At 47.1% G+C, this 22,480-nt stretch overlaps 1 protein-coding gene and 1 non-coding gene across 2 annotated transcripts in view; one reads left to right on the forward strand and one right to left on the reverse strand.

The window, feature by feature from the left end:
- Ltbp2 (latent transforming growth factor beta binding protein 2) overlaps positions 1-22,480 on the forward strand; it is a 128,557-nt gene that overhangs the window by 69,788 nt on the left and 36,289 nt on the right. The window contains exons 8-13 of the mRNA XM_042692836.1: positions 1,153-1,343; positions 3,055-3,225; positions 3,739-3,945; positions 4,758-5,044; positions 6,301-6,403; positions 19,274-19,348. Coding sequence (XP_042548770.1) covers positions 1,153-1,343; positions 3,055-3,225; positions 3,739-3,945; positions 4,758-5,044; positions 6,301-6,403; positions 19,274-19,348 — 1,034 coding nt within the window. The remainder of the gene's footprint in view (positions 1-1,152; positions 1,344-3,054; positions 3,226-3,738; positions 3,946-4,757; positions 5,045-6,300; positions 6,404-19,273; positions 19,349-22,480) is intronic.
- On the reverse strand, positions 2,515-2,620 carry LOC122118895. The gene has a single exon (XR_006149450.1). It is a non-coding gene; the product is annotated as a U6 spliceosomal RNA (small nuclear RNA).

Consider the following 22,480-nt stretch of genomic DNA (forward strand, 5'->3'; position numbering starts at 1 on the left):
CAAGTGGTAGAGTGCCAGCCTTAAGTGAAAAACTCAAGCAAGTGTGTAAGGCCCTAAGTTCAGGTCCCAGCACTCACACAAATACACACACACACACACACACACACACACACACATGTCCACAGTTAAAATTTTTAAAGCAATCTAAATATGCAGCATCTAAGACCCTCATGGGAATTGTATAAAGCATGATCTAATGTTAAGTGATGATAATAGCATAAAATCGTGTGTGTGAACAAAGGTAGAAAGAAAATAGACAAAAGTATTGCTGTGTTGGGCTCATGAATAGTGAATTCATGATTATAGTATTTACAATAAAATTAAATGAGGGAGATTCTGAATGATCTGTGAATAGTTATTTGTTGAGAGCATCTATTTCACAACAAATGCATAAAGGATTACATTAAATGATGTGGGAGCTGGGAGCCGGTGGCTCACTCCTATAATCCTAGCTACTCAGGAGGCTGAGATCTCAGGATCACGGTTCAAAGCCAGCCCAGGCAGGAAAGTCTGTGAGACTCTTATCTCCAATAAACCACTAGAAAACCAGAAGTGTCGCTGTGGCTCAAGCCGTAAAGTGCTCGCCTTGGGTTGAAGGGCACAGGGACAGCGCCCAAGCCCAGAGTTCAAGCCCCACGACCGACAAAAAAAGAAATGACATGGGGTGGAGGCATGGCTCAGGTGGTAGAGCACCAGCCAATAAGCAAAAAGGTCAGATACCAAGTTTAAGTCTCAGTTTCAGAGGAAAAAAACAAAACAAACAAGAAATGACAGGGCAGGCCTGGGCTTTGGTTTCAGGATAGGGGCTAATCTGTCAGTGGTTTGACTCAGAATGTCAAAGCTACTCAGAACAGTCTATCATTTAGAAGGTCAAAGGTCCTACAAAAAAAAAAGGTCAAAAAGGTCAAAGGTCCTGAGGCTCAGAAGGCTGAGAAACTTGCCCAGAATAGTACAGCAAAAGCGTGGGTATTGCACATAGAAGAAAGCCTTCCCTCTACAGATGGCTGGTCAGCCTTCGTCCTCCTGTCTTGGGCACCTCCAAGTCCAGGAGTCAACCACACATGGGTGGGGAGATAGGCAGCCAGATGAAGGAAGCCACAGAGACACACTGCTCCTGGGATGTAAACTCTGGTGCCATGCTTGTCTCCACAGGACCCTGAGTGGGCTCAGCCAGACACACCCTCCCCAGCAGCACATGGGGCTGTCTCGGACCATCCGACGTTACCCAGCCATTGCTGCCAATGGCCATCTGACTTCCAATGCTCTGCCCACAGGACTGGGTCTTGAACAGAGAGATGGCACTCAGCAGGCAGTACATCTGGACAATCGCTCATCCCCCTGGGGTAAGGTGCTCTACCTCAGGGCCTAAAGGAGAAGAATATCTAAACCTCTAGACCACTCTCCATTCCACCTCTGCTTTCTCTCCACTCTTTGTGAGGAATTGAGTTGCCATTTTGTCCCTCATTCTTTCGGCCAATCAACAGACAGCTTCTGAAAGGGTAGGTCTGTAAATACATATGAAAGCACTTGCCTAAATTGTGCAAGGCCCTGGATTCAATTCCCAGCACAGAAGAAAGAAAATAAACAAGCAAAAATAATAGTGACCAGATGCTGGTGACTAACAACTATAATCCTGAGCACTCAGGAAGCTGAGATCTGAGAATCATGGTTTGAAACCAGGCTGAGCAGGAAAGTCTGTGAGACTCTTATCTCCAGTTAACTATGAAGAAGCTGGAAGTGGAGCTGTGGCAATAATATTTGAGCAGTTGCTTTGTGCCAAACTTCAGAGGTACCAAAATAAGTGATCTGAATTTGATCACTTAGTACTCTAGACCTTAGCTGCTCTGTCTCTGCCTGTTATCCTGTTATGCCTTGGCTCACTTTATAAACAAGTATGATTTTCAACCCCCAGCCCAGGTGCCTCTTCCTCATTCTTCCTTTAAACTCTAACCTTCTTGGTTCAACACTGCCAACTGTTTCTGTAACACTGACTTCTACTGCTAGGAAAAGATCACCATTTCTGTATTCTCATCATGACACACGGTGTTGTTACCTTCATCCCTTCTTTCTGTTAGAACATCCTCTCTCTACCGCTTCTCAGAGCAGCTCCTGTAAGCCTGCCCTCCTTAATCTGCTTACAGATACTGGAAACTAGCTCCTGCCACCTCCTCCCTGCACGGACAAGCTTCTTGGACCCATGGTCTATATACTTTTTCTACTTCCTGCCTTCCATTCCCTCCTCAACCTTCTGGCTCTGTTCTCCTCCCTGGGATCCCCATATTGAATTCGTAAATCTCTGTTTTGTATTGCCATTATTCTTACTAAATGAAATGACCTCACCTGCCCCCAGTCTACTCTGCCCATCAGTAGTCCTTCCAGACTGATATATCTGTGATATCTTGCTGGGAAGTTTTTCAATGGTTTCCCTACCAGATCCAAAGCAAACCAGGGGCAAACCAGGCCCCAAACCTGTCTTTAACTGGACATTATCATGATCATTCTCTGTCTCTTTTTTAAAATATTGACTACTTCATGAATTTGTGTGTCATCCTTGTGCAGAGGTCATGATAATCTTCTTGTATTGTTCCAATTTCAGTATATGTGTTGCTGAAGTGAGCACCATTATCATCCTCTTTAGCCAACCTGAGCTTTATCTCATTCCCTGATCTTAGGTTCAAGCCCAGGCATGGCCCTTTGCTGGCTATGACATAAGGCACCCCAAATATCTCTGACCTTCAATCTAATTGTAAAGTGGAAATATTAGGTTGGAACATGTGAAAGTTACTGAATATTCAGCTATGTTAATCATGAAAGTGTTCCTTTTGAATGGCTCCACCTAAGTAATAGTCATCAAGAAGATTAAGAATTAACATGTACCAAATGTGAACTTAGAAGCTAATTATTTGTGGGCTTCTCGAAGGTGTGATTGTGTCCCATCACAGACATGGCATCCAGAAGGTACTCAGAGAATGCCCTGGGCATGGATGGATTTACCCTGGTCCCATGGCAGTGCCTTTCATCCCTACCTCTTGGACACAAGTCCTCTCTCTACAGGACTGAACCTCACAGAGAAAATAAAGAAGATCAAGATTGTCTTCACTCCTACCATCTGTAAGCAGACCTGTGCCCATGGGCACTGTGCCAACAGCTGTGAGCGGGGTGACACCACCACCCTGTACAGCCAGGGTGGCCAAGGCCATGACCCCAAGTCTGGCTTCCGTATCTGTGAGTGTCTTTTCCACTATGGTGGTTTCCATCTGGTCCTGAGAAGTTGGGGTGGCCACAGGGACAGGCTTGCCTTGGACTGGAGCCCAGATCCTTTCTAGGAGTAAAGTCACTGTTCTTGTATGGATTAGGGGTGAATTCCATCAGGTGTTCCCAATTACCTGGAGAGCTGATTCTTCAGCCTTGTCACAACATGGCTGTGTGGCTCTAGGCATATTACACACCTTTGACAGAGAAGATAGGGGGTTAATAATGTCAATGCCTGGTGTCCTGGGTTACTGTAAGGAAGAAACATGAAAGGGCTTTTTCTAGAAAGGCTGGAGCTGGTTGTTATCTGCCCCTTTCTCACTGTGTGGCCTCATGGAAAGTCCCTGCATTTCAGGGGGTGCTGGAGTCCCTAAGCCATCTAGATTTGGTGTCCTATCCTCCCCCCTTCTCTGTTGTAACTAGCTGGCCACAAGATTGATAGCACTGTTCTTCCATCATTGGTCACCTTGGGGGTTGATGTTGTAGATTTCTGTCAGATCCCTTGCCTGAATGGAGGCCGCTGCATCGGCCGGGATGAGTGCTGGTGCCCTGCCAACTCTACTGGGAAGTTCTGCCACCTGCCTGCCTCACAGCAGGACAGGGAGTCTCCAGGGAGCAGATCCCACCACAGGGCCCTACTGGAAAACCCCCTGCATCGGTCCACCTTCACGCTGCCTCTCTCCAATCAGCTGGGTGAGTGTTCAGCCAGGAGCCTGGGGGGAGTACCAGGTAGGATAGCTGGTCAGCCCTGCTATGCTGGACAGGAGCAGGGAAGTGTCTCCAGCTCGTCCTTCACTGTCAGACTCCCTCTTTCTCCTCTACCCACAAGGCTCCATTTCATTTCCTAAATTTCTTTTCCCCCTTCCATCTGAATTTCATCCCAAGTTTTTGTCCTTATCCTGTGATGGGGAAGTCAGGCAGGAAACAGGCAGCATCCTGCCCTCAGGGAATCCACAGTCCTGGGCAGTAGAGAGAGGAAGGATGGATGGGAAATTGGATTTCAACATACAACATTTCATTTTCTCTGGCTTCTGTTAGTAAGTCCCAAATTAAAGTTGAAAAAAAGCAAGCAAAGGAAAGAACACAATTCTGTAGGAGTTGGGAGATGGAGGGACCCCTGAGCCTGGAGTATCCTGGGAAGGCTCCGTGACTGGTGCAGTGAGCCCTCGACCATGGGCGGCGCTTGGCTCAGCAGAGGGGAGGACTGGCGTGGGCAAAGGCATTGAGGAGGACCAGGCAGGGGTCAGGGCTATCGCTCAAGGCTCTGAGTAACAAATCACAATGCCATTGGACTTTATACTAAGGGGCCTCCTGTGAAGGAGTTTATGACTCATCTTGTCCCCCATTTCTCTGGGGTTTCAACTACAGAACACAAGAGTGCCAGGGAAGTTTGGAGGACGCACACTGCCCGTGACTACCTGGCCTAGCGCTGTCAGCACTCTTGAGGTGGGGGAGAGTGAGGGTGGCGTATGTTTCCCAGCTCTGACCCCAGCCCTTGTGTACAGCCTCTGTGAACCCCTCCTTGGTGAAGGTGCACATTAACCACCCACCTGAGGCATCTGTGCAGATCCATCAGGTGGCACGGGTGCGAGGAGAGGCCGACAGGGCCCCAGAGGAGAACAGTGTGGAAACTAGACCCCCATACCGACTTCCTGCCAGCACCAGCTACAGCCACTGGGACAGTAACGGCATTCCTGCTCAGGCGGGAGAGCCTCCTCGGCCGCCTCCCCCAGTGGTGCCCGGGCATCAGGGACTCCTGGGCCGATGTTACCTGAATACTGTGAATGGACAGGTGAGAATGCATCTCCCTCCCCCAGCCTCCGTCCTAGGGGCTTCCAGATAGTGACCACCGTGCACTCTGCTCTTCTCTGTCCTTTGTTCTTATGGAATATGACCTCACATTCTCTCATCTCCCAGATAAGAAAACCAGGGCAGAAAAAGGGCCGAGTGTGAAGAGGCAGGGCCTCCTAACTGGGCTGCACATAGTCCCTGTCAGTACCAGGCATACAGGAGAGGATAGAGGAAGTCCCCTGCCAAAGGAACTGTCACCAGCCTGAGTTTGGTCTCAGAAAATCCTGACTACCTAAGAACTGAGCCTACAACCTGGGAGTTTAATTTCTAGTCTCTCAACTTGTGCCACAAAGATGTGGAATGAGCCGGGCACCAGTGGCTCACGCCTGTCATCCTAGCTACTCAAGAGACTGAGATCTGAGGATCACGGTTCAAAGCCAGCCCAGGCAGGAAAGTCCATGAGACTCTGATCTCCAATAAATCACCAGAAAACCAGAAGTGGTGCTGTGGCTCAAGTGATAGAGCTCTTGCCTTGAGCTGAAGAGCTCAGGGGCAGTGCCCAGCCCAAAGTTCAAGCTCCATGACAGACCAAAAACCAAAACCAAAACCAAAAAAAACAAAAAAAAACATAGCCCAGGTGATCCAAAGATCAGAGGTGCTCTGTTTTCCCCGGAGGCATCCTCAGCTCCTGTTGGGAGGCCAGGCTAAGTTTCCAAGGACAGGAGCTAGAACAGACTCATGATGGCTTTACTTGTTGCAGTTGGTATTTTTGAGGTTAGAGGACTGGAAGAAATACAGGCAAAAGCTAAAGATCCGAGTCTCAGATCCCCCCCAGCTTTGGCCTGGGATCCCACTCATTGGGAGAGCTCTTGCTGGGGTGACCCCCCAGTTCTCTGGAGGTTGATGGAAGAAATCTCATCCTTTGGGAGCCTGTCTAAGAACTGTTAATGGACTCAGAAGGTGGTAGATTACACAGAGCAGATCATGTGTCTCGGGTGGACCCTCCAACACAAAGTTAGGGTATGATACAATGGATGCAGCCTTCTCTGCTTCCTTCCATTACATTAGCCAAACACTTCTCCCCTGCCTGGGGAGTGGCATTCTCTGGCAGAATACGTGTATGTGGTGGTGTGTGTGTGGGGGGGGGGGGGGGGGAGTAAGTTCTATGTCCTGGACTTTGCTGGGATATCTTGTGTAAAACAAGAGGAAAAAATGGTGGGGATGAGGTGTCACAGGTGTCCATGGCCTCTTTTCCAGTGTGCTGACCCTCTGCTGGAGCTAACTACACAGGAAGACTGTTGTGGCAGTGTGGGAGCCTTCTGGGGGGTGACCTCATGTGCCCTGTGTCCTCCTAGACCAGGTGAGTGCTCCCATTAAGGTGGAAGGTTTCTAAGACCAGGTAGGTGAAACAGACTGGTGAACCACCTAGGTGTTCCAGATCTGCCTTAAGGGAGCCTCTATCAAGCTCCTGTGTCCAGCAGCCTGAGCCTCTTCACTGCTTGACTGTCTATGAGGGGTTGCTGCCTCTTGTGCCTGCTGATGAACCTCCTCCACCCTCTCAAATACACTCCTGCCCAGGACTCAGGCATCCAGTGGGTTTCTGTTTTGTTTTATTTTGTTTTTGGTTTTAGTTTTGGTTTTGGTTGTGGGGCTTAAACTTAGAGTCTGGGCACTGTCTCTGAGATTTTTTTGCTCAAGTCTAGCACTCTATCACTTTGAGCCACAGCTCTACTTCTGGTTTGGTTTTTTGTTTTTGTGTATGGTTAATTGGAGATAAGAGCGTCATGGACTTTACTACCCAGGCTGATTCTGAATCACAGTCCTCAGATCTCGGGTCCTCAGATCCTCAGATCTCAGTGATCCTCAGATCACTGGTGGTGTAAGCCATCAGTGCCTAGTTCAGCGGTCCGGCAGTCTTGATTTGGTGACCCAGTGTTTCTTCCTTCTCTCCTTTGGGTGGGATGGTGGTCAATCAGGTGTTCTCATCTCTTTCCTGCTCCTTGACCTCTGACTTGGGGTTGAGCATTTTAGAATATCCTCGATTTTGAGATGTGAGATCCCCAAGCTCCTGCCTTCTTTTGGAGAGTATGGGAAAAAAAACCAACATTCATTCATTCAGCAAATCCTTACCAGGTGCCTCATATATGTCAATCACTGAGGATTTATGGGTGAGCAAAACATAAAAGGTCCATTCAGGAACCCAGTTGTTCACTTCATCAAGTGTTTCATTATTTATTTTCATCACCTGGTTCAAACTATCTCATCTGACTTTGTGCTGATAAAGCAAAAGAATATATTCAGTACAAAGTAGAGGACATACATTATTCAGGAAATATTAGTTGTTGGGAATATCATTCTTTTATTTATTTTTTATTGTAAAGATACTGTACAGGGGTTCCAGTTACACGAGTAAGGTAATTTGTACATTTCCTATCAAGCATTGTTACCCCCTCCTTTGTTTTTCCCCTACTATCCCTTCCCTCCTCAGTTGTTGGGAATATAATTCCTATAATTACTGAAATTATGTTTCTGTGTATATGGACTTTTTGTGTTTGGATTCCTCACCATAAATATTAGCATCTCACTTAGAAAAACAATGCTACCTATGTGACTGTGAAAGTTGATTTTATTGCGATAGAATCATTTATCTGAATACCAGCTGATTCCAGAGTCACTTGGACATTGGTCCAAGTGTGATTGTAGCTTCAAATTTGAAGCAACTCAGGCTAAATTATCCCTTAGCATTCTCTCAAATCTATTTAATAAATAAGACACCTATTGCAGATTTTAAAAAGTTTCATTCATACTGTTCTCAGAGGTCTTAATCTGACATTTAGGAGGGATGAATGGGCAGGTGCCTATGCCTCAGTATTGCTTCTGACCACACAGCCTGTCTTTCCCTTTAGGCTTTATTCCTGGACCTGGCATGGATTCCTCTTGCCTGTCAGTAGTCAGCTCAGTGAGACAGTTTGGGGAGGGGTGCCTGGATCAGAGCCCAAAGGTGGGAGGAACCGGGCTGTTCCTATCATCAGACTCAGCAATGGAGCTGTAGCCACAGAAAATAAAGTACACATGGTTTTGCAGGGCAATAAGGTTTTGATAAAGAAGTAAAGGGTAGTTAGTATTCAGCATGCAGGCTTGAGCATCTGACATGTACTAGAGACCAGACTCCAGACTCCATTCTGCCCTCTAGCTTCTCACCTGTGAAGTCTGGCCCAGGGAGGCAACACTACAGACCTCACAGGCTGCTGCAGAACTTAAATGGAAGCCCTGTGTACAGTAGCTATTACAGCTGGTCCTCTGTATCTGCAGTTCTGTATCTGCTCATGCAATCAACAGTGGATCAAAAGTGTTTGAAAAAAATCCAGAAAATTCCAAAAACTAAAGCTTGAATTTACCTCACATTGAACACTATACTGAATCCACAGAGGAAGTGATGTGTGGTCACAGCTCTTACAACCTCCTTCCATTGTGCAACTCTTCTGTCTTTCTCTGGCACTCACATTTGAGTTGTTCACCTCTTACCTCCATGAGTCCTTTGTGCTTGAGCCTGAAAAGGCTGCATCTGTACTATGCAGACTGCTTGCTTGTCATTGTTCCACAACAATACTGAATAATACCTGCTTGCATGGCATATACATATAATAATCAATTTGAGATTATTTAAAGAATACAAGAGGATTGCAGAGATATACCATTTGATATAAGAGACATCCACAGATCTTGATGCCATGGGTCCTGAAACCAATTGTTTGTGGACAGTAAGGAATGGCTGAACTATAGTATTTTTTATTTACATTAGTTAAACAAGGAAAATTTCACTGTGACATTGCTGTGCATGTAAACAATGTATTACAATCAATCTCCCCTTTCTTCCATCATTCTCCCTTGGGTAGTACTATTATTATGATTTTGTGTTGTATATGCTGGTCCTTGAGCTTGAATTCATGACTTAGGCACAGTCCCTGAGCTTTTTTGCTCAAGGCTAGTACTCTACCACTTGGAGCCACAGCACCATTGCCAGCTTTTTGGTAATTAATTGGAGATAAGTCTTGCATACTTCCCAGCCAGGCTGGCTTTGAACCACAGTCCTCAGATCTCAGCCTTCTGGGTAGCTAGGATTATAGGTGTGAGCACCAGCATCTGGCTCTATCATTATAATCTTTATTACTGTTGTTAAAGTTGTCCTGAAAAAAGGAAATTGGACCAACACATTACTCTACTCAGTATCTCCCCTGTAGGCCAAAGACATTTTTCAGTAAGTTTTTTTTCTTTCCTTGTTTTTCTTCCTTCTTCTTGTCAGGCTAATTCTTTGTACTTTTTTAAATCTCACATTCTGTTTAGCCAACAAATATTTACATTGACCAAGATGCATTTGAAGTACCCACGGTGATCAGTGCCTGAGCAGACACAGGAGGAAGCAATGGCAGAGTGCCCCCCTCTTCAGGGTTACAGTCTACTCTAGGAATGGGGGCATAGACAGTTGGTGGACATCAGAAACAAAAAGGCTAGTGCAGTGGTTAGACAAGTGCTAAGTGCTGTGCAGACCCACAATAGTAGGATGAGGCACTCATGAGGCATGGAGCACCTGGGTACAAATTAGAAAATAAATGATTCCTCCTATTTTTCCAGAACCATCTTGAAAAGCATAAAAAGCTAAGGTGTGAGTAATTCCCTTAGATGTGGTGCTTCTGTGCCATGTTCTGTGCATTGTGAGGAATAGGACCCTAGCTTAGCTGGCAGACCCAGGAAAGCTTTCCAGAGTAGAGGACATCCAGGATAAGATCTGAAGAATGAATAGGGAGGGCTGGGATGGTGGCTCAGTGGTAGAGCGCTTTCCTAGCATGTAAGAAGCCCTGGGTTTGATTCCTCAGCAATACATAAACAGAAAAAGCCAGAAGTGGCACTGAGGCTCAAGTGGTAGAGTGCTATCCTTGATCAAAAGAAGCTCAGGGACAATGCCCAGGCCCTGAGTTCAAGCCCCAGGACTGGCAAAAAAAAAAGGTTTTTGTGGGGTCCGTTCATGGGGCCTGAACTCTGGGCCTGGGCGCTGTCCCTCAGCTCTTCAGCTCAAGGCTAGCGCTCTACCACTTGAGCCACAACGCCACTTCTGGCTTTTTTCTTTTTGCTATGTGGTGCTGAGGAATCGAACCCAGGGCCTCAGGCATGCAAGGCAAGCGCGCTACTACTGAGCCACCTTCCCAGCCTCCCCCAATTTTTTTTTTAAAGAATGAATAGTGAGTAGGACAGTCAAGATGGGGAAGTGTTAGCTACTCAAGGAAATTGCATTTGCAGGTGAGGCCAGGAAAGTGAGCAACATTTCTATAGTGTAACATCCATCTCTTGTTGGGCCCTGCCCAACCTGGGCTCTTCTAAAGGAAGGTAGGCATCTCAGAAGCATTAGGTGGGATCAGGTCTCCCAAGTCCGTTGTATGGCCTCTTGGGAGCATCCAGGACTTAGTGCTGCTGGCCAAGGTGCTGACTTGCCTGGGGACAGCAGGGAACGGTGAAGGCTCATCCACAATGCAATTGCCGAGCAGCCTTAGGAGTTTCTTTCCTTGTCTTGAAGCTTGGGGGCTGCCATGATGTTGCCTCTGGAGTCTGGGGAACAATGGAGGGCAAGACTGGGCTCAGCTGTGGCCAAGGCATGAAGTTGTAGAGTGTGGCTAAGAAGCAGGATTTTGAAAGTGACCTCGCCAAAATCTTGCTTCAGTGCTGAGTTCTACCTCCCACCCAGGGTTTAGGCCCTGAGATGTCTGAGGTTTGGCCACCAAGCATGATCCAGAGCTGTTGACATATGCCAGAGGGAAGGTAGTATGGAGAGTCCTGCAGGGTCCTTGGCTGGGGGGAGGGAGGGTGTCAGTCTCTCGTCTCCAGTGAACATCTGGTGATGTTAGTGGACATGAAAATCAAAGCCAACCTAGATTCTTCATTTAAATATCACATCCTCTGCTTGTGGCATTCTAGCAGAAACATGGGCTTCTGTCTGTGCAGGACCAGGGGGCTTATCAGGGATGCAGAGATGCAGCAAGGACAGCTACTGGCAATGAAAGATGCTGGGCCTGGTCCCCTCAGCCAGAGCTGGGCACAGGAGACTGATTCTGAGCAGGGGAGAATCCTTATTCACAAGTTGGGAACAGAAGAAAAGATAAGTGTTTGCACTTCAAAGGCTTCACGCCAGCCCATATGCCCCATTCCTGATCTAGGCTGTGTCAGTCTCATCAGCTCAGCTCTCCAGATAATCAAGGAACTTGCTCCCAATAAAACTGACCAGCTTTGTCCAAGCAGGGCCTGGTACCTAGTGATAACAGGTGTGGGAGCAGAACCCCATGGGTCAGGGTGCTCTATCTGCATGTGAGGGTGCAGAATACCAGATGCATCCCTGGACACCCCTCAAGTCTCAGCCCTTGCCTCTACATCTCGTAGGTAGTAGCCTCCTTTTCTATGATCCCTCTCCCACTGTGTTCAACACAGCTCCGCAGGATGGGCACCAGGGCACAGACCCTGGAATGTCAGACATTCCAACATCCTGAGCAAGAAATAACAAAGAGCTGGGCAATGTAAACATTTGAAACACATGAAAGCGCAGCTGGGCCCTGTAGAGGGAAGGGCACACGATGTGGGTAAACCTTGTTTGTATTGACCATGTGCCAGACATCTAGCTTGACACCGGTGCCTAAGGCTGGCGGGGCAGTGGGGGAGTGTTTCTTTAAGTAGGCATGACAAGCAAGCTGCTATGCAAGCATCAGGTGATGAAAGATGAGCTTCTGGGGTGGGTTGGGGAGATGCTTGGCAAGAAGCAGGACTTCTGAGTTCTAGCACATTCTCCACTATTGTAGCTTTGCTTCTGTTCTCATCTGGTGAGATGGGATTTGCCTCTCAGGGAAGGCTTTGTCTCGTCCAGCAAGCGGTCTAGCAGAATCAGGTTATGATGAGTACAATAGTGTGGGCAGTCTGGAAGCCATGCGACTTCATGATGTCCCCCGTGTGTTAGGCTTTCGTGCTCTATGCCACAAGTTGAAGAAGATCATGCAGAACACTGTTATTTCTATCATGGGAAAAGACTGCCTGGAGGTCTTAGTTGCAAGGTACAGGAAAATCCTCTCTTCCAGAATTCCAGACTACCCTTCCTCATGGAAATGGCTATGGGTTCAGTCTAGACCCACCTGTGGTTCCTTCCTCTCCCTTCTGAGTGAGAGCTGCAGTATGTCCCCTACTGGCCTTCCAGGACTTCTTCCTGGCTCGATCTTCCTAACCCTGGGAGTTATCAAAGGCCTCTCTGGTTATCAAAGCCTCTCCAGTGCCCTGCTAGTATCTGGGAATGCACCGAGCTCAAGAGCCACATTAATTGAGGCCACATTTGAGTTTCCATATAAGACAAACATCTGAGTTGACTGGAAAGTTGGCAAGTGTCCCATCAGGCTTGGCACTAGCTGTGTTAACTCCAAGGCTCCTTTGCTGGAAAGGATAGAGCTGGCACATGGCTCAAGGCCTATAGTGGTGGCCTCCAGCTGTTTGCCACAAGATCTTCTTTCTGTTTGTCTGGCCTAGGATGAATTCATTTCAGAACCCAGGCCCCTCCTTATATCTCCAGGGAAAGCTGATTCTCTCACTCCTTTAAGGAATTCTGAATCTTCCCCTCCTTAAAACAAGAAGACTGCCAATTTTTTTGCTGAACTTTTACACTTAGCTTGACATTTACTTGCATTGTTTCATTCAGTATGTACAACCTGTAAGCTAAAGGCCTTTTTTTGTCTAACACAGAACTCAAATTCTATATTTGATGCGTTTACCTATTGACTAGTGCTCTACCACCTGAACCACTTCTCCAACCCCAAGCTAAAGGTCTTAATGAAGAAAATGCAGCTCAGAGAGGCTTAGGAACTTGTTTAAGGTCACACAGTACGGAAGGATGAAGGTATTCTAGGGAGAGCTGGGCCTGCTTGAGGGATACCAAACTCAGGGGACTGCACTTGAATTTTGTTGCCAAGAGGTTGCATGTTAGATGCATTTCATAAGTTACTTGTGCATAAAGGACAATTCCTGTTAAGACTGGATTCAACACACAGGCAGATTAGCAATATGTAGCCCAGCCTAACAATTAAGAGATGTTCAAAGAACTGCACTAAACCAGGTTCACACCTGCAATCTTAGCTACTCAAGAGGCTGAGTTCCTGAGAATTGAGGTCCAAGGTCATCCCAGGCAGAAAAATCTTGAGATTTCATCCACAAAATAGTTAGCAAATAATAATTAGTAGGGATGGAGACATGGCTCAAATGGTAGAATGTCAGTTAAGCAAGTAAGCCAAGTAAGTATGAAGCCCTGAGTTCAAATCCCACTCCTGCCACAAAAAGAAGAAGGAGGAGGAGGAGGAGAAGGAGGAGGAGGATCAGCAGCAGCAGCAGCAGGAGGAGGAGGAGGAGCAGGAGGGGGAGGAGGAGGGGGAGGGGGAGGAAAGAGAAGAAGAGAAGAAGAAGAGGAGGAGGAGGAGGAGGAGGAGGAAGAAAGAAGAAAGAAAGAAACAACTGCCAGAGGCAAAAGTGAGTAGGTTCATTCCATATGGTTCTAGAGAGGGAAAAAAATAGAAGCATGGATGTTTCTAGTAAACAGCTAGTTTAACTTGAAACAGCTTAAGAGACATGCAAAGTTGCAGGTAGCCAGCAAGAAAATACATTGCACCTAGAAGTCCTGAGCTCCACATGGCAAGTGGTATATTTGCCAAAACAGGCTTCCCAAAGGAGATGAGGAAGAGACTGGCCTTTTGAGGGTTTGTATACATGTTTAAGGAGTTCCTTGAAACTCAGCAGAAAGAATATTTTCCTTTCTTTGGCCCTTACTCTGGCCCACTAGAAGTATTACAGGAGTACTTCTGTGATGCCAGCACCATGGAGGACTGGAGATCTGAGAATAATGTGGACCCAAGGGGAAATCACAGCAGCACCGTTGTTATCATTAGCAACTGCTTATTTGAGCACTTGGGAGTGCCAGGTACCATGCTAAGTGCTTTCTCATTGTGCTGCGTCCTAATGATGTTTCCAGGTGTCAGGGCTACCATGTACATCTTACAAAAGAAGGCCCATCTACTCCAAACCCCTGCTTCCAGCCACACTGTGATTTGTAGCTTCTGCTGTATTGGCTTAGACATTTGCTAAATTGTGGGACCCCAGTTTGGGGAACAGCTGTGCTTGGGTGGGGTTCTGGGGAGACACCCAGTGTTAGAGAATTGAAACTGACAAAATTCCCATTGCTGGGCTTAAAAAAAAAAAAAAAAAACCCACAAGAAATCCAGTGTCCCTCTGGCTGGGCCAATGTTCTGAAAGCTTCCTCCAAGGGACTTGAAGCCTCCTGGGAATCGTGTCCCAGGCTCAACTAGCTCCCTCCCGCCACACCCACTCCTCCCAGGGGTGGGTACACATGGCACGTGGCATCTCTAGCCTGTGGGGCTCCAGGAAAGGCCAGGGCTGCTGGAGTGGCTGGGTGGCTCCTGTCTGAGCACAGTTCTGTGCAGAGCCCTTTCCACCTCACTGTTTGTAGTGGTGTTGGCCTTAGTGCTTCGTGGAGGAAATTTCTTTAGGTAGTTATCTTTAAGTGGAATGTCCATGATCACTGATGATGATGGACAGTGGAACCACTGGTGTTTCATAAAGGCAGAAAGTCTGGGTAATGGACATGATGGTTATTAGTATAAGGACTAGAGGCATGGCTCGAGTGGTAGAGTGCAAGCCAAACAAGTGCCCTGGGTTCAAATCCCAGTGCTGCCAAGACAAATCTGAGACATGACTGTTGCTACAGTGTGATGACTGTTGTGCTCAAATGTTTACATGCTTGTTTAGTGTTCACAATAACCCTAAGCCACTGAGTAAGGACTTATCTCCATTTTACTAAAAAGAAAACCCATACTCAGAGAAGTTGAGTAACTTGCTCAAATCCATCCAGCTGTGCAGGGTAGCAGACCAGCATGCTATCCTTTGGCCTGTTGCTGGAAGAAAGAAGGATGAGAGAAGGAAAAAGAAAGGAGAAGGGAAAGAAGGGATGGAAAAGGAAAGAAGGAGAGAATGAAGAAAAGGAGAAAGAAAGAGGGAAAAGGAAGGAAGAAAAGAAGTGAGGGAGAAGAAGGAGGGAAGGAAGGAAGAAAGGAAGGAAGGAAGGAAGGAAGGAATAACACAAGGGCATCTACTGGGATTGTATCAGACATTGTGCTAGATTCAGTCTAACATTCTTGCAGGGGGAGGAACAAGGGTTACACAAATTTAATTCAACAACCATACAAATTGAGTTTCTGTCCCCACTTTTACAGATGAAAAACTTCAGGCTAAAAGAGGGTAAAAACAGGGCTGGGAAGGTGGCCCAGTGGTAGAGCGCTTGCCTTGCATGCCTGAGGTCCTGGGTTCGATTCTTCAGCACCACATAAGCAAAAAGAAAAAAAAAGCCAGAAGTGGCGCTGTGGCTCAAGTGGTAGAGCGCTAGCCTTGAGCTGAAGAGCTGAGGAACAGTGCCCAGGCCCAGAGTTCAGGCCCCATGACCAGACCCCCCCCAAAAAAGAGGGTAAAAACATGGGTCCCCAGTCACAGTACGAGTCTGAGTAGAGTCAGGAATTCGATATGGGTCTGGCTGCCCCAGCTTACCCAACCTTGTACTAAGCAAGTAGAAATTTCTCTCCAGCATACCTGCCTGAGCTTAACAAGTTAAGAGGCCCAGGCTCCATCCTGCTCACATGCCTCTGTGGCACCAAGTTCAGCCTCATCAACCATGTGAGTCTGTTCCCTGGGTGGAGGGGAAAGGACCCTACACATCCCCCTGCTGTGGACACCTGTCATCACAGGCTGGAATTGGCAAGCTGTAAACAGCCCTGTGGCCAAACACATGTCTTCACCATCTCCTCCTAGCTCTGCCCATGGAATCGGAGCCAAAACTGTCTTCCGTAATTAGTTTGCCTTTGCTGGGGCCTCCTTGGGGGTCCCAGCAGCCGAAGGGAGGTTTTAGCAGGATTGAGCTGACTGCAGCCAGAGGCTTTCTCTACCTTTCTGCAAGCAACAGGGATGCAACAGAGGGGGACAGAGACCGAACTCAGGAACCAGAAGAGCTGAGATCAAGGTCCAAAGTCACATGGCCCCATTTTCTTACCAGAAAAGTTACTCATGCCTGCCCTACCTGCTGCATCAAGGCATCTTGTGGTCAGATGCCCTGGAGTTCAAGTTGATCCAAATTGGGTCCCTGGTAGTTGCTTTGGCTTTGTAGGAACTCAGAGTACTAACTATAAGGACAACTACTTAAAGATAATAATTGTTGAAAAGTACCTCCCCCCCAAGAAAAAAAGTTCACCAGTGTTGCCTTGAAGAATGCATGAGAACCACTGCTTAATCATTTTATCTCCAGATATTTGATGGTACATTCTCTCCGCTCTCCTCTGAACCCTTGTTACAACCTTGGTCTGGTGTGGGGCCTGGAGAATTAGAGAATGGGCTTTTCACAGTGCCCTTTGTCAAATCTGCAGGACTAGACAGAGTTCCTTAGATACAGTGAGGACACTTGTCAAGCATCCAGTAAGTTCTTCTGACCTTCTTCTGAGTATTCAAGATGATTATCTAGGAAAGGAAATGACCAGAGAAGGTGGACTTGTTGGGAGCAGGCAGGAGAGGCCTTCCCTCCCTGCCCCGCCCGCATCACTGTGAACTGCCTGTCTCCCTGGCTGTTGATTCTTACCCAGGCCACATGGCTGTCTAAACTTTTCCTTTTCACCTAAGGAGATGGAGGCTGGTTTTTCTGGACTGGATGCTGAACTTCAGGCTCACAGATGCTGGGAACTAGCCCCTATAGACTGTCTGGGGAGGTGTGAGGAAGGGTGGGGAGAACTCTAGGATGAGAGTTTAGGGTGAGCGTTATTAGCAAAGTTGGGAGACAGTGGCTTGGCAGTTATTTCCTCTGGAAGCCTGCCTTCATTAAGTACTGATTGACCATACAGTACTTTGTCTCCAACCCAGTGAGAGTGCAGAGCTCCTTCACCAAGGGAGAAAATCTTTGTGTTAGAAAGAGCACATTTCCAGCCTAGTGAACACAGCAGGCTCCTCTCAGCTCACTATGTCAGGTTCTCAGGGATCTCTGCAAGTGCCAGCAGCTGGTTTCCCTCTTGCCCCCAGCCACCCTGTCTGCCACTCCTTTTGTGATCACTGAAGAAGGAAAGACATTTCCTAACTTCCACTCCCTCTTGACATCTGGACAGCAATGCTGCATTGGCCTTCAGGCTCATCCATATTCTCCTGACATGTCTCTTTACCTCTGTTTGAGACTCTTTCCCTCCCTCCTTCCCTCCCTCCCTCCATCCCTCCCTCCCTCCCTCCCTCTCTCTCTCTCTGTCTCTCTCTCTCTGTCTCTCTCTCCTTTCTCTCTTTCTCTCCCTGAAAAGACATGGCCTTTGTGCCTTCTCTCATCTTCCACTCTGCCTTCCAGAGTGATTGTTGTGAGAAACATCGAAAAACAAAGGACACAGTATCCTTGCAACAGCAGCATCACGAGGATGTTACTCCTCAGCCCCCTGGCGATTGTCTTGCATTATTCTTCATAATGTCCCTGGGCTGCATCTAATCAGCCTGCTTTCTGAGTTTCTCCAAACAATGTCTTTTTTTTTTTCTTCTCTCCTCTCTGTCCTCAGCTCATACTGCCAGGCCCTGTGCCAGGGACACGCATGTTTCCCAGCCTCACTCCCATCTTCTCTCTCAGTCCCAGCATAGTCTCAGTCCACATTTATCTCCACAAGACTGGCTTGCTAAGGCATGTCCCACGGTAAGTATGCAAATCCAGAGAAAAACAGGCCACAGCAAGAAAAAAAACACTGACACTTCAAAACCAGGAATGGTGGTTCGTGCCTGCAATCCCAGTACTCAAGAGTCTCAGGCAGGAGGAGCAAAAGTTTGAGGTATCCTAGGTTATATAGCAGGACCCTGTCTCTGTAAACATACCAAATAAACTAAAACTTCAAATAATATTTTTAATATTAAAGAAAATCTTTAGACTTTACTAGGATATGTCCTCACTTGGTCTGTCTGTGTATCAGACTGGCACACATCTGGTTTGGCATGTGCTATGTCCTCAGGTAAAGGAGGTTTCCAGGAGACTATGGTGTACCCCCTTATCTTTGTCTTATTACCACATAATGTAGAGTATAGTGCTTCATTTATAGGACTTTTATAATGTATAGTTTACTGATCCAAGCCTTGCAAAGTTATGTGACTAGAAAATTCCCGTGGAGAAACAGTGGGTTCAAAATATACTAATGGCATAAGTGCAAGTAATCATTAAAGTATATTGCTGATACTTCTCATGATGACACGAGGTTAAAATTACCAATCCCATATGACCCAAAAGGATCAAAAAGACTATATTAGATAGATTTATAGCTGCTATGATTCATAATAAATCATGCCTTGGGTTTATAATGTGCCTGATGAGAGCATCTATTGATGAATAATTATGAGCTGGGTACAGGTGGTTTACACCTATAATCCTAGCTACTCAAGAGCTGAGATCTGAGTATCATAGTTCAAAGTCAGCCCAGGCAGGAAAGCCTATGAGACTCTTATCTCTAACTATCCACCAAAAAGCTGGGTGGAGCGGTGGCTCAAGTGGTAGAGGGTTAGCCTTGAGCAAAAACAGCTCAGGGACAGTGCCCAGACCCCAAGTTCAGTCCCAGGACTGTCATAAATTTTTAAAAAGTTACAAGGATTACAGAAACATTTATAGTTTGCATTAATATGACGGCATGTTCACTTAAAATCTACTCTTTTGGTGATTTTCAATACAGAATACATTGTTATTAATTACAGTCACCATGTTGTATAACCATGTTGAACGTATTCTTCCTATCTACCTAAGGTTTGTATCCTTTTACCAACAACTGCACAAACTACTCCTACCTCACCTCAGCCCTTGGTACCCTGTGGTCCACTATTTTTGCCTCTGTGGACTTATCTTTTGTAGATTCCATGTAGAAGTAGGATCATGTTGTGTCTTCCTGTGTCTGGCCTATTTCTCCCAGTATCACTATTCATATAATCAAGGTGGACCAGAAGAAGCCTGGCTAGAGTCAGGTAGAATAGCTGTCTAGGGTGATGGTTTGGGGGTCCCATGGCTGCTGAGTGGACTAGATCTCCAGACTGCACCCACTTCCCAGCATGGGTGACAGAGGAACCCAAGGGCCCTCCAGTGATACCTATCTGTGTCTTTACTCCTTAGCCTCCCCAGTAATTGAAAATGGCCAGCTGGAGTGTCCCCAAGGGTACAAGAGACTGAACCTCACTCACTGCCAAGGTAAGCACAATCCAGACCAGGCCTGAAGTAGGGGCGGGAAATAAAGAGGCCTATTGATACAGAAGCAACACCATTCATTCTTATATAAGAAAAGCACTGTTGCTGTCTAGGTGGCCTCCGCTGGATATCTCTAAACCTCACCTTGGAGAAAAGTTAATGGCTGCTTGTTCCAGAGGTTGGAGTACAAAAGAGAAAGCCAAGGCAATTGAGGCTCCCCTGCCCCCCCCACACCATCTCCACCCCACACACACTCAGAATTTGGTCAGGTGTCCTGGGGGCTATGCCTGAGGGTGCCATTCCTCTCCCACACATCTATTCAACTTCTGGTTTTCCTGGAACAGAAGGGATTTCTGCTAGGTCAGCCTGAGCTGGTAGAAACCTCTGGGCTTGTTGCAACAGAATATCTTTAGCTGCTCAGGCCTCCCTCCCACCAGCCTCAGCCCGCATACAGGAAGGGCAAGAAGGGACAGGAGGTATACAGAGCAGGACAATGAATCTTGGTCCTGCTCTGGCCTTGCTGGCCTGGTTGAGGGCTCTGTAGGCCAGCTGAGCTGAGCCCACCACTAAGGAGGGCTGAATGGTTGTGGCTTTGTCACTACTAGGGGCTCAGAAGGGGTAAAGAGCGGAACCTGGTTGGCCAATGGGTCAGAAGTCTTTATTGAGGGACAGTGTCTTCCCCTGAGCTGGTTCCCTGCCCTGCTGGTGAGGAGGGAGGGCTGTAATGTGGCCAAGGGACTTCTGCCCCTGAGAGTCTCCTGAAACCGGAAACATTAGCAAGAAGCTCTCATGCTCTGTCTCTTTGTCTCTTGTCTCTTGTCTCTTGATCTCTGTCTCTCTCTGTCACTGTCTCTGTCACTCTGTCTGTCTCTGTCTCTGTCTCTATCTTTCTCTCTCTCTCTCTCTCTCTCTCTCTCTCTCGCTCATCAGTTGTGAGGTGTAAAGTCAGGGCCTGCTCAAGGCTAGTGCTCTACCACTTTGAGCCACAGCTCCACTTCTAGTTTTTTTTTTTTTTTTTTCTGGTAGTTAATTGGAGATAAGAGTCTCATGGGCTTTCCTGCCTGGGCTAGCTTCAAACTGAAATCCTCAGATCTCAGCCTCCTGAGTGTCCAACTTTGAATTTCTCTTTTGAGAGTTTCAACAACCACACAGATACTTGTCTGTAAGACTCACCTTGAGTAAAGCTCCATGGGAGACCAGGGCATTGCCCCAGATGGCACTAAGGTGCCTTCCCTCTCAAAAGTTTATTTTATAGTGAGGAGGCTGATGGAAGTTGGGTGGCTACTGTCGACCTTTGGGAACACCAGTCTGCAGAAGAAATTTCTAGTTTACCAGGCAAAAGGCAAGGCAAGGCAACCTCTCCTGGGGTCATACACCTTAGGGAAGTATACTAAGGACCTAGGGAAGAGTGAGTATGGGGAGAACTCTCTGTTACTGCCCTTGTTAGCATATCAGGGCTGTTCATGTCTACCTTGTCCCAGTCTTCTTCTCCTGGCAGGTTTTTCCATCTGGAGCATTAAGGCCATTCTCAGGATCTAAATGAACTTCCTCCCCTGCCTCCACAGAGCCTCTGGGATACAGGATACCAAGCCACACCCCAGAGGGACCCACCTCTGAAACCTTCCCATTCCCATACGGTGACTGTGGTCTGTGGTCTCCATGTCTGGGAAGGGGCTTGCTGCCTCTGTAACCACATATACCATCCCTCCTTTCTCTACAGACTTCCTTCCTGTTTTCACAGAGTTGGGGAATAGAGAGTTATGTCTACTATGCTAAGAATTAAGTACACAGTGATGTGAAAGGCACAGTCTTCCCGATGTAACCTAAATGGTTATACTATGGGAGATGGGTTTTGATGAGTGTTATGGGATCTCTTGGTAGAACGCAACCCAGGCTGGGAAAATCAGGTTCTCCTTCCTGGAGAGGTTGTACCCAAGTCAAGTCTTTAAAACTGAACACAAGTTGGCTAGCTGAAGAGGTTCAGACCTTCTATGTAGAAGAATAAGCAAAGGAACAATTTGGGCCAGAGCTACACAGGAGGCAACCCCCCCAGATATGCCAGTGTTTACCTTAGGCTCTGGGAAGGGCCTTGGGTATCATGTTACAGTTTAGGAGCCCCCCACTCCTGCTTTCAGGAGTTTATGTTAGAACTATCACTCTGCCAAACTCTAGAGGCACTTCCCAGGCACCTCTGTCCTGATAAGGCATCCTACTAAGGAATAATTCCCCTTGGTGCCCAAGCTGAATCATCTTTTAGCCCCTTATCCTATGTGGGTTTCCCTGAAGCTGTAGGTGAGCAGGTAACTCTGAGACAATGGGCTTCTTGAACTACCTCCCGGCCCTGGAGGTGATGCCTCCACAAACCTTCCCTATTCAGCACGCATGCTACCAACACAGCCAGCCAAGATGGTCCCCAATTCTTGGAGCTTGGCGTTGTGAGGCTGGGGGCTTGGTTCTTGTTCTTGGCAGCATGAGAAGATTTAAACATCTAGATCAAAGCTAATGTGTGTCCTTGTCCAAGGAAGGGCCTGAGCCTCCACTGGTTTCAGAAGGTATACAGACTACCTGAGGACCTGCATATATACCGTCCTAGTCCCCTGCCTCTGCCCACCCTTACTGGTCCTGTCCCTCAGTACCTCTCCTCAGCCTCCTGCTTCCACCTACCTGCTGACATGCTCTTCAGGGTCTTGGGCCCTGCAGAAGTGTTCAGAGACCTCTCAAGAAAGTCAGTTTGCCTATTCACCGTCATCCAACCTAGACAGTCCCTCTTGCCTATTTCCTCTGTTTATACCCTACTTGTCAGACTCACAAGAGCTGAGTGACTGGGCAAGTTACTCCTATAAACTGAGAACACATCGACCTACGTGATCACACTCTTGTGAGAACTAATGGGGTCTCGTACATTAATATCTAGTATATTATGCAGCACAGAATAGACATCCCTAAAATGTTAGCTCTTCACATTAAGATCATCATTAGTGCTGATTACTGAACTAAATACTTTGCAATTTTTCTTCCTAACAACATTGTCCACTAATTACTTATCATTATCCTCACAGATGAGAAAACTGAGTCACAGCGCAATAGACCACATTTAATAGATAGCAGCTCTCTTTTTCATGTTTTATTTGGAGA

Source organism: Dipodomys spectabilis, unplaced genomic scaffold, assembly GCF_019054845.1.
Source record: "Dipodomys spectabilis isolate Male_0828 unplaced genomic scaffold, ASM1905484v1 ptg000157l, whole genome shotgun sequence".
Lineage (NCBI taxonomy): Eukaryota > Metazoa > Chordata > Mammalia > Rodentia > Heteromyidae > Dipodomys > Dipodomys spectabilis.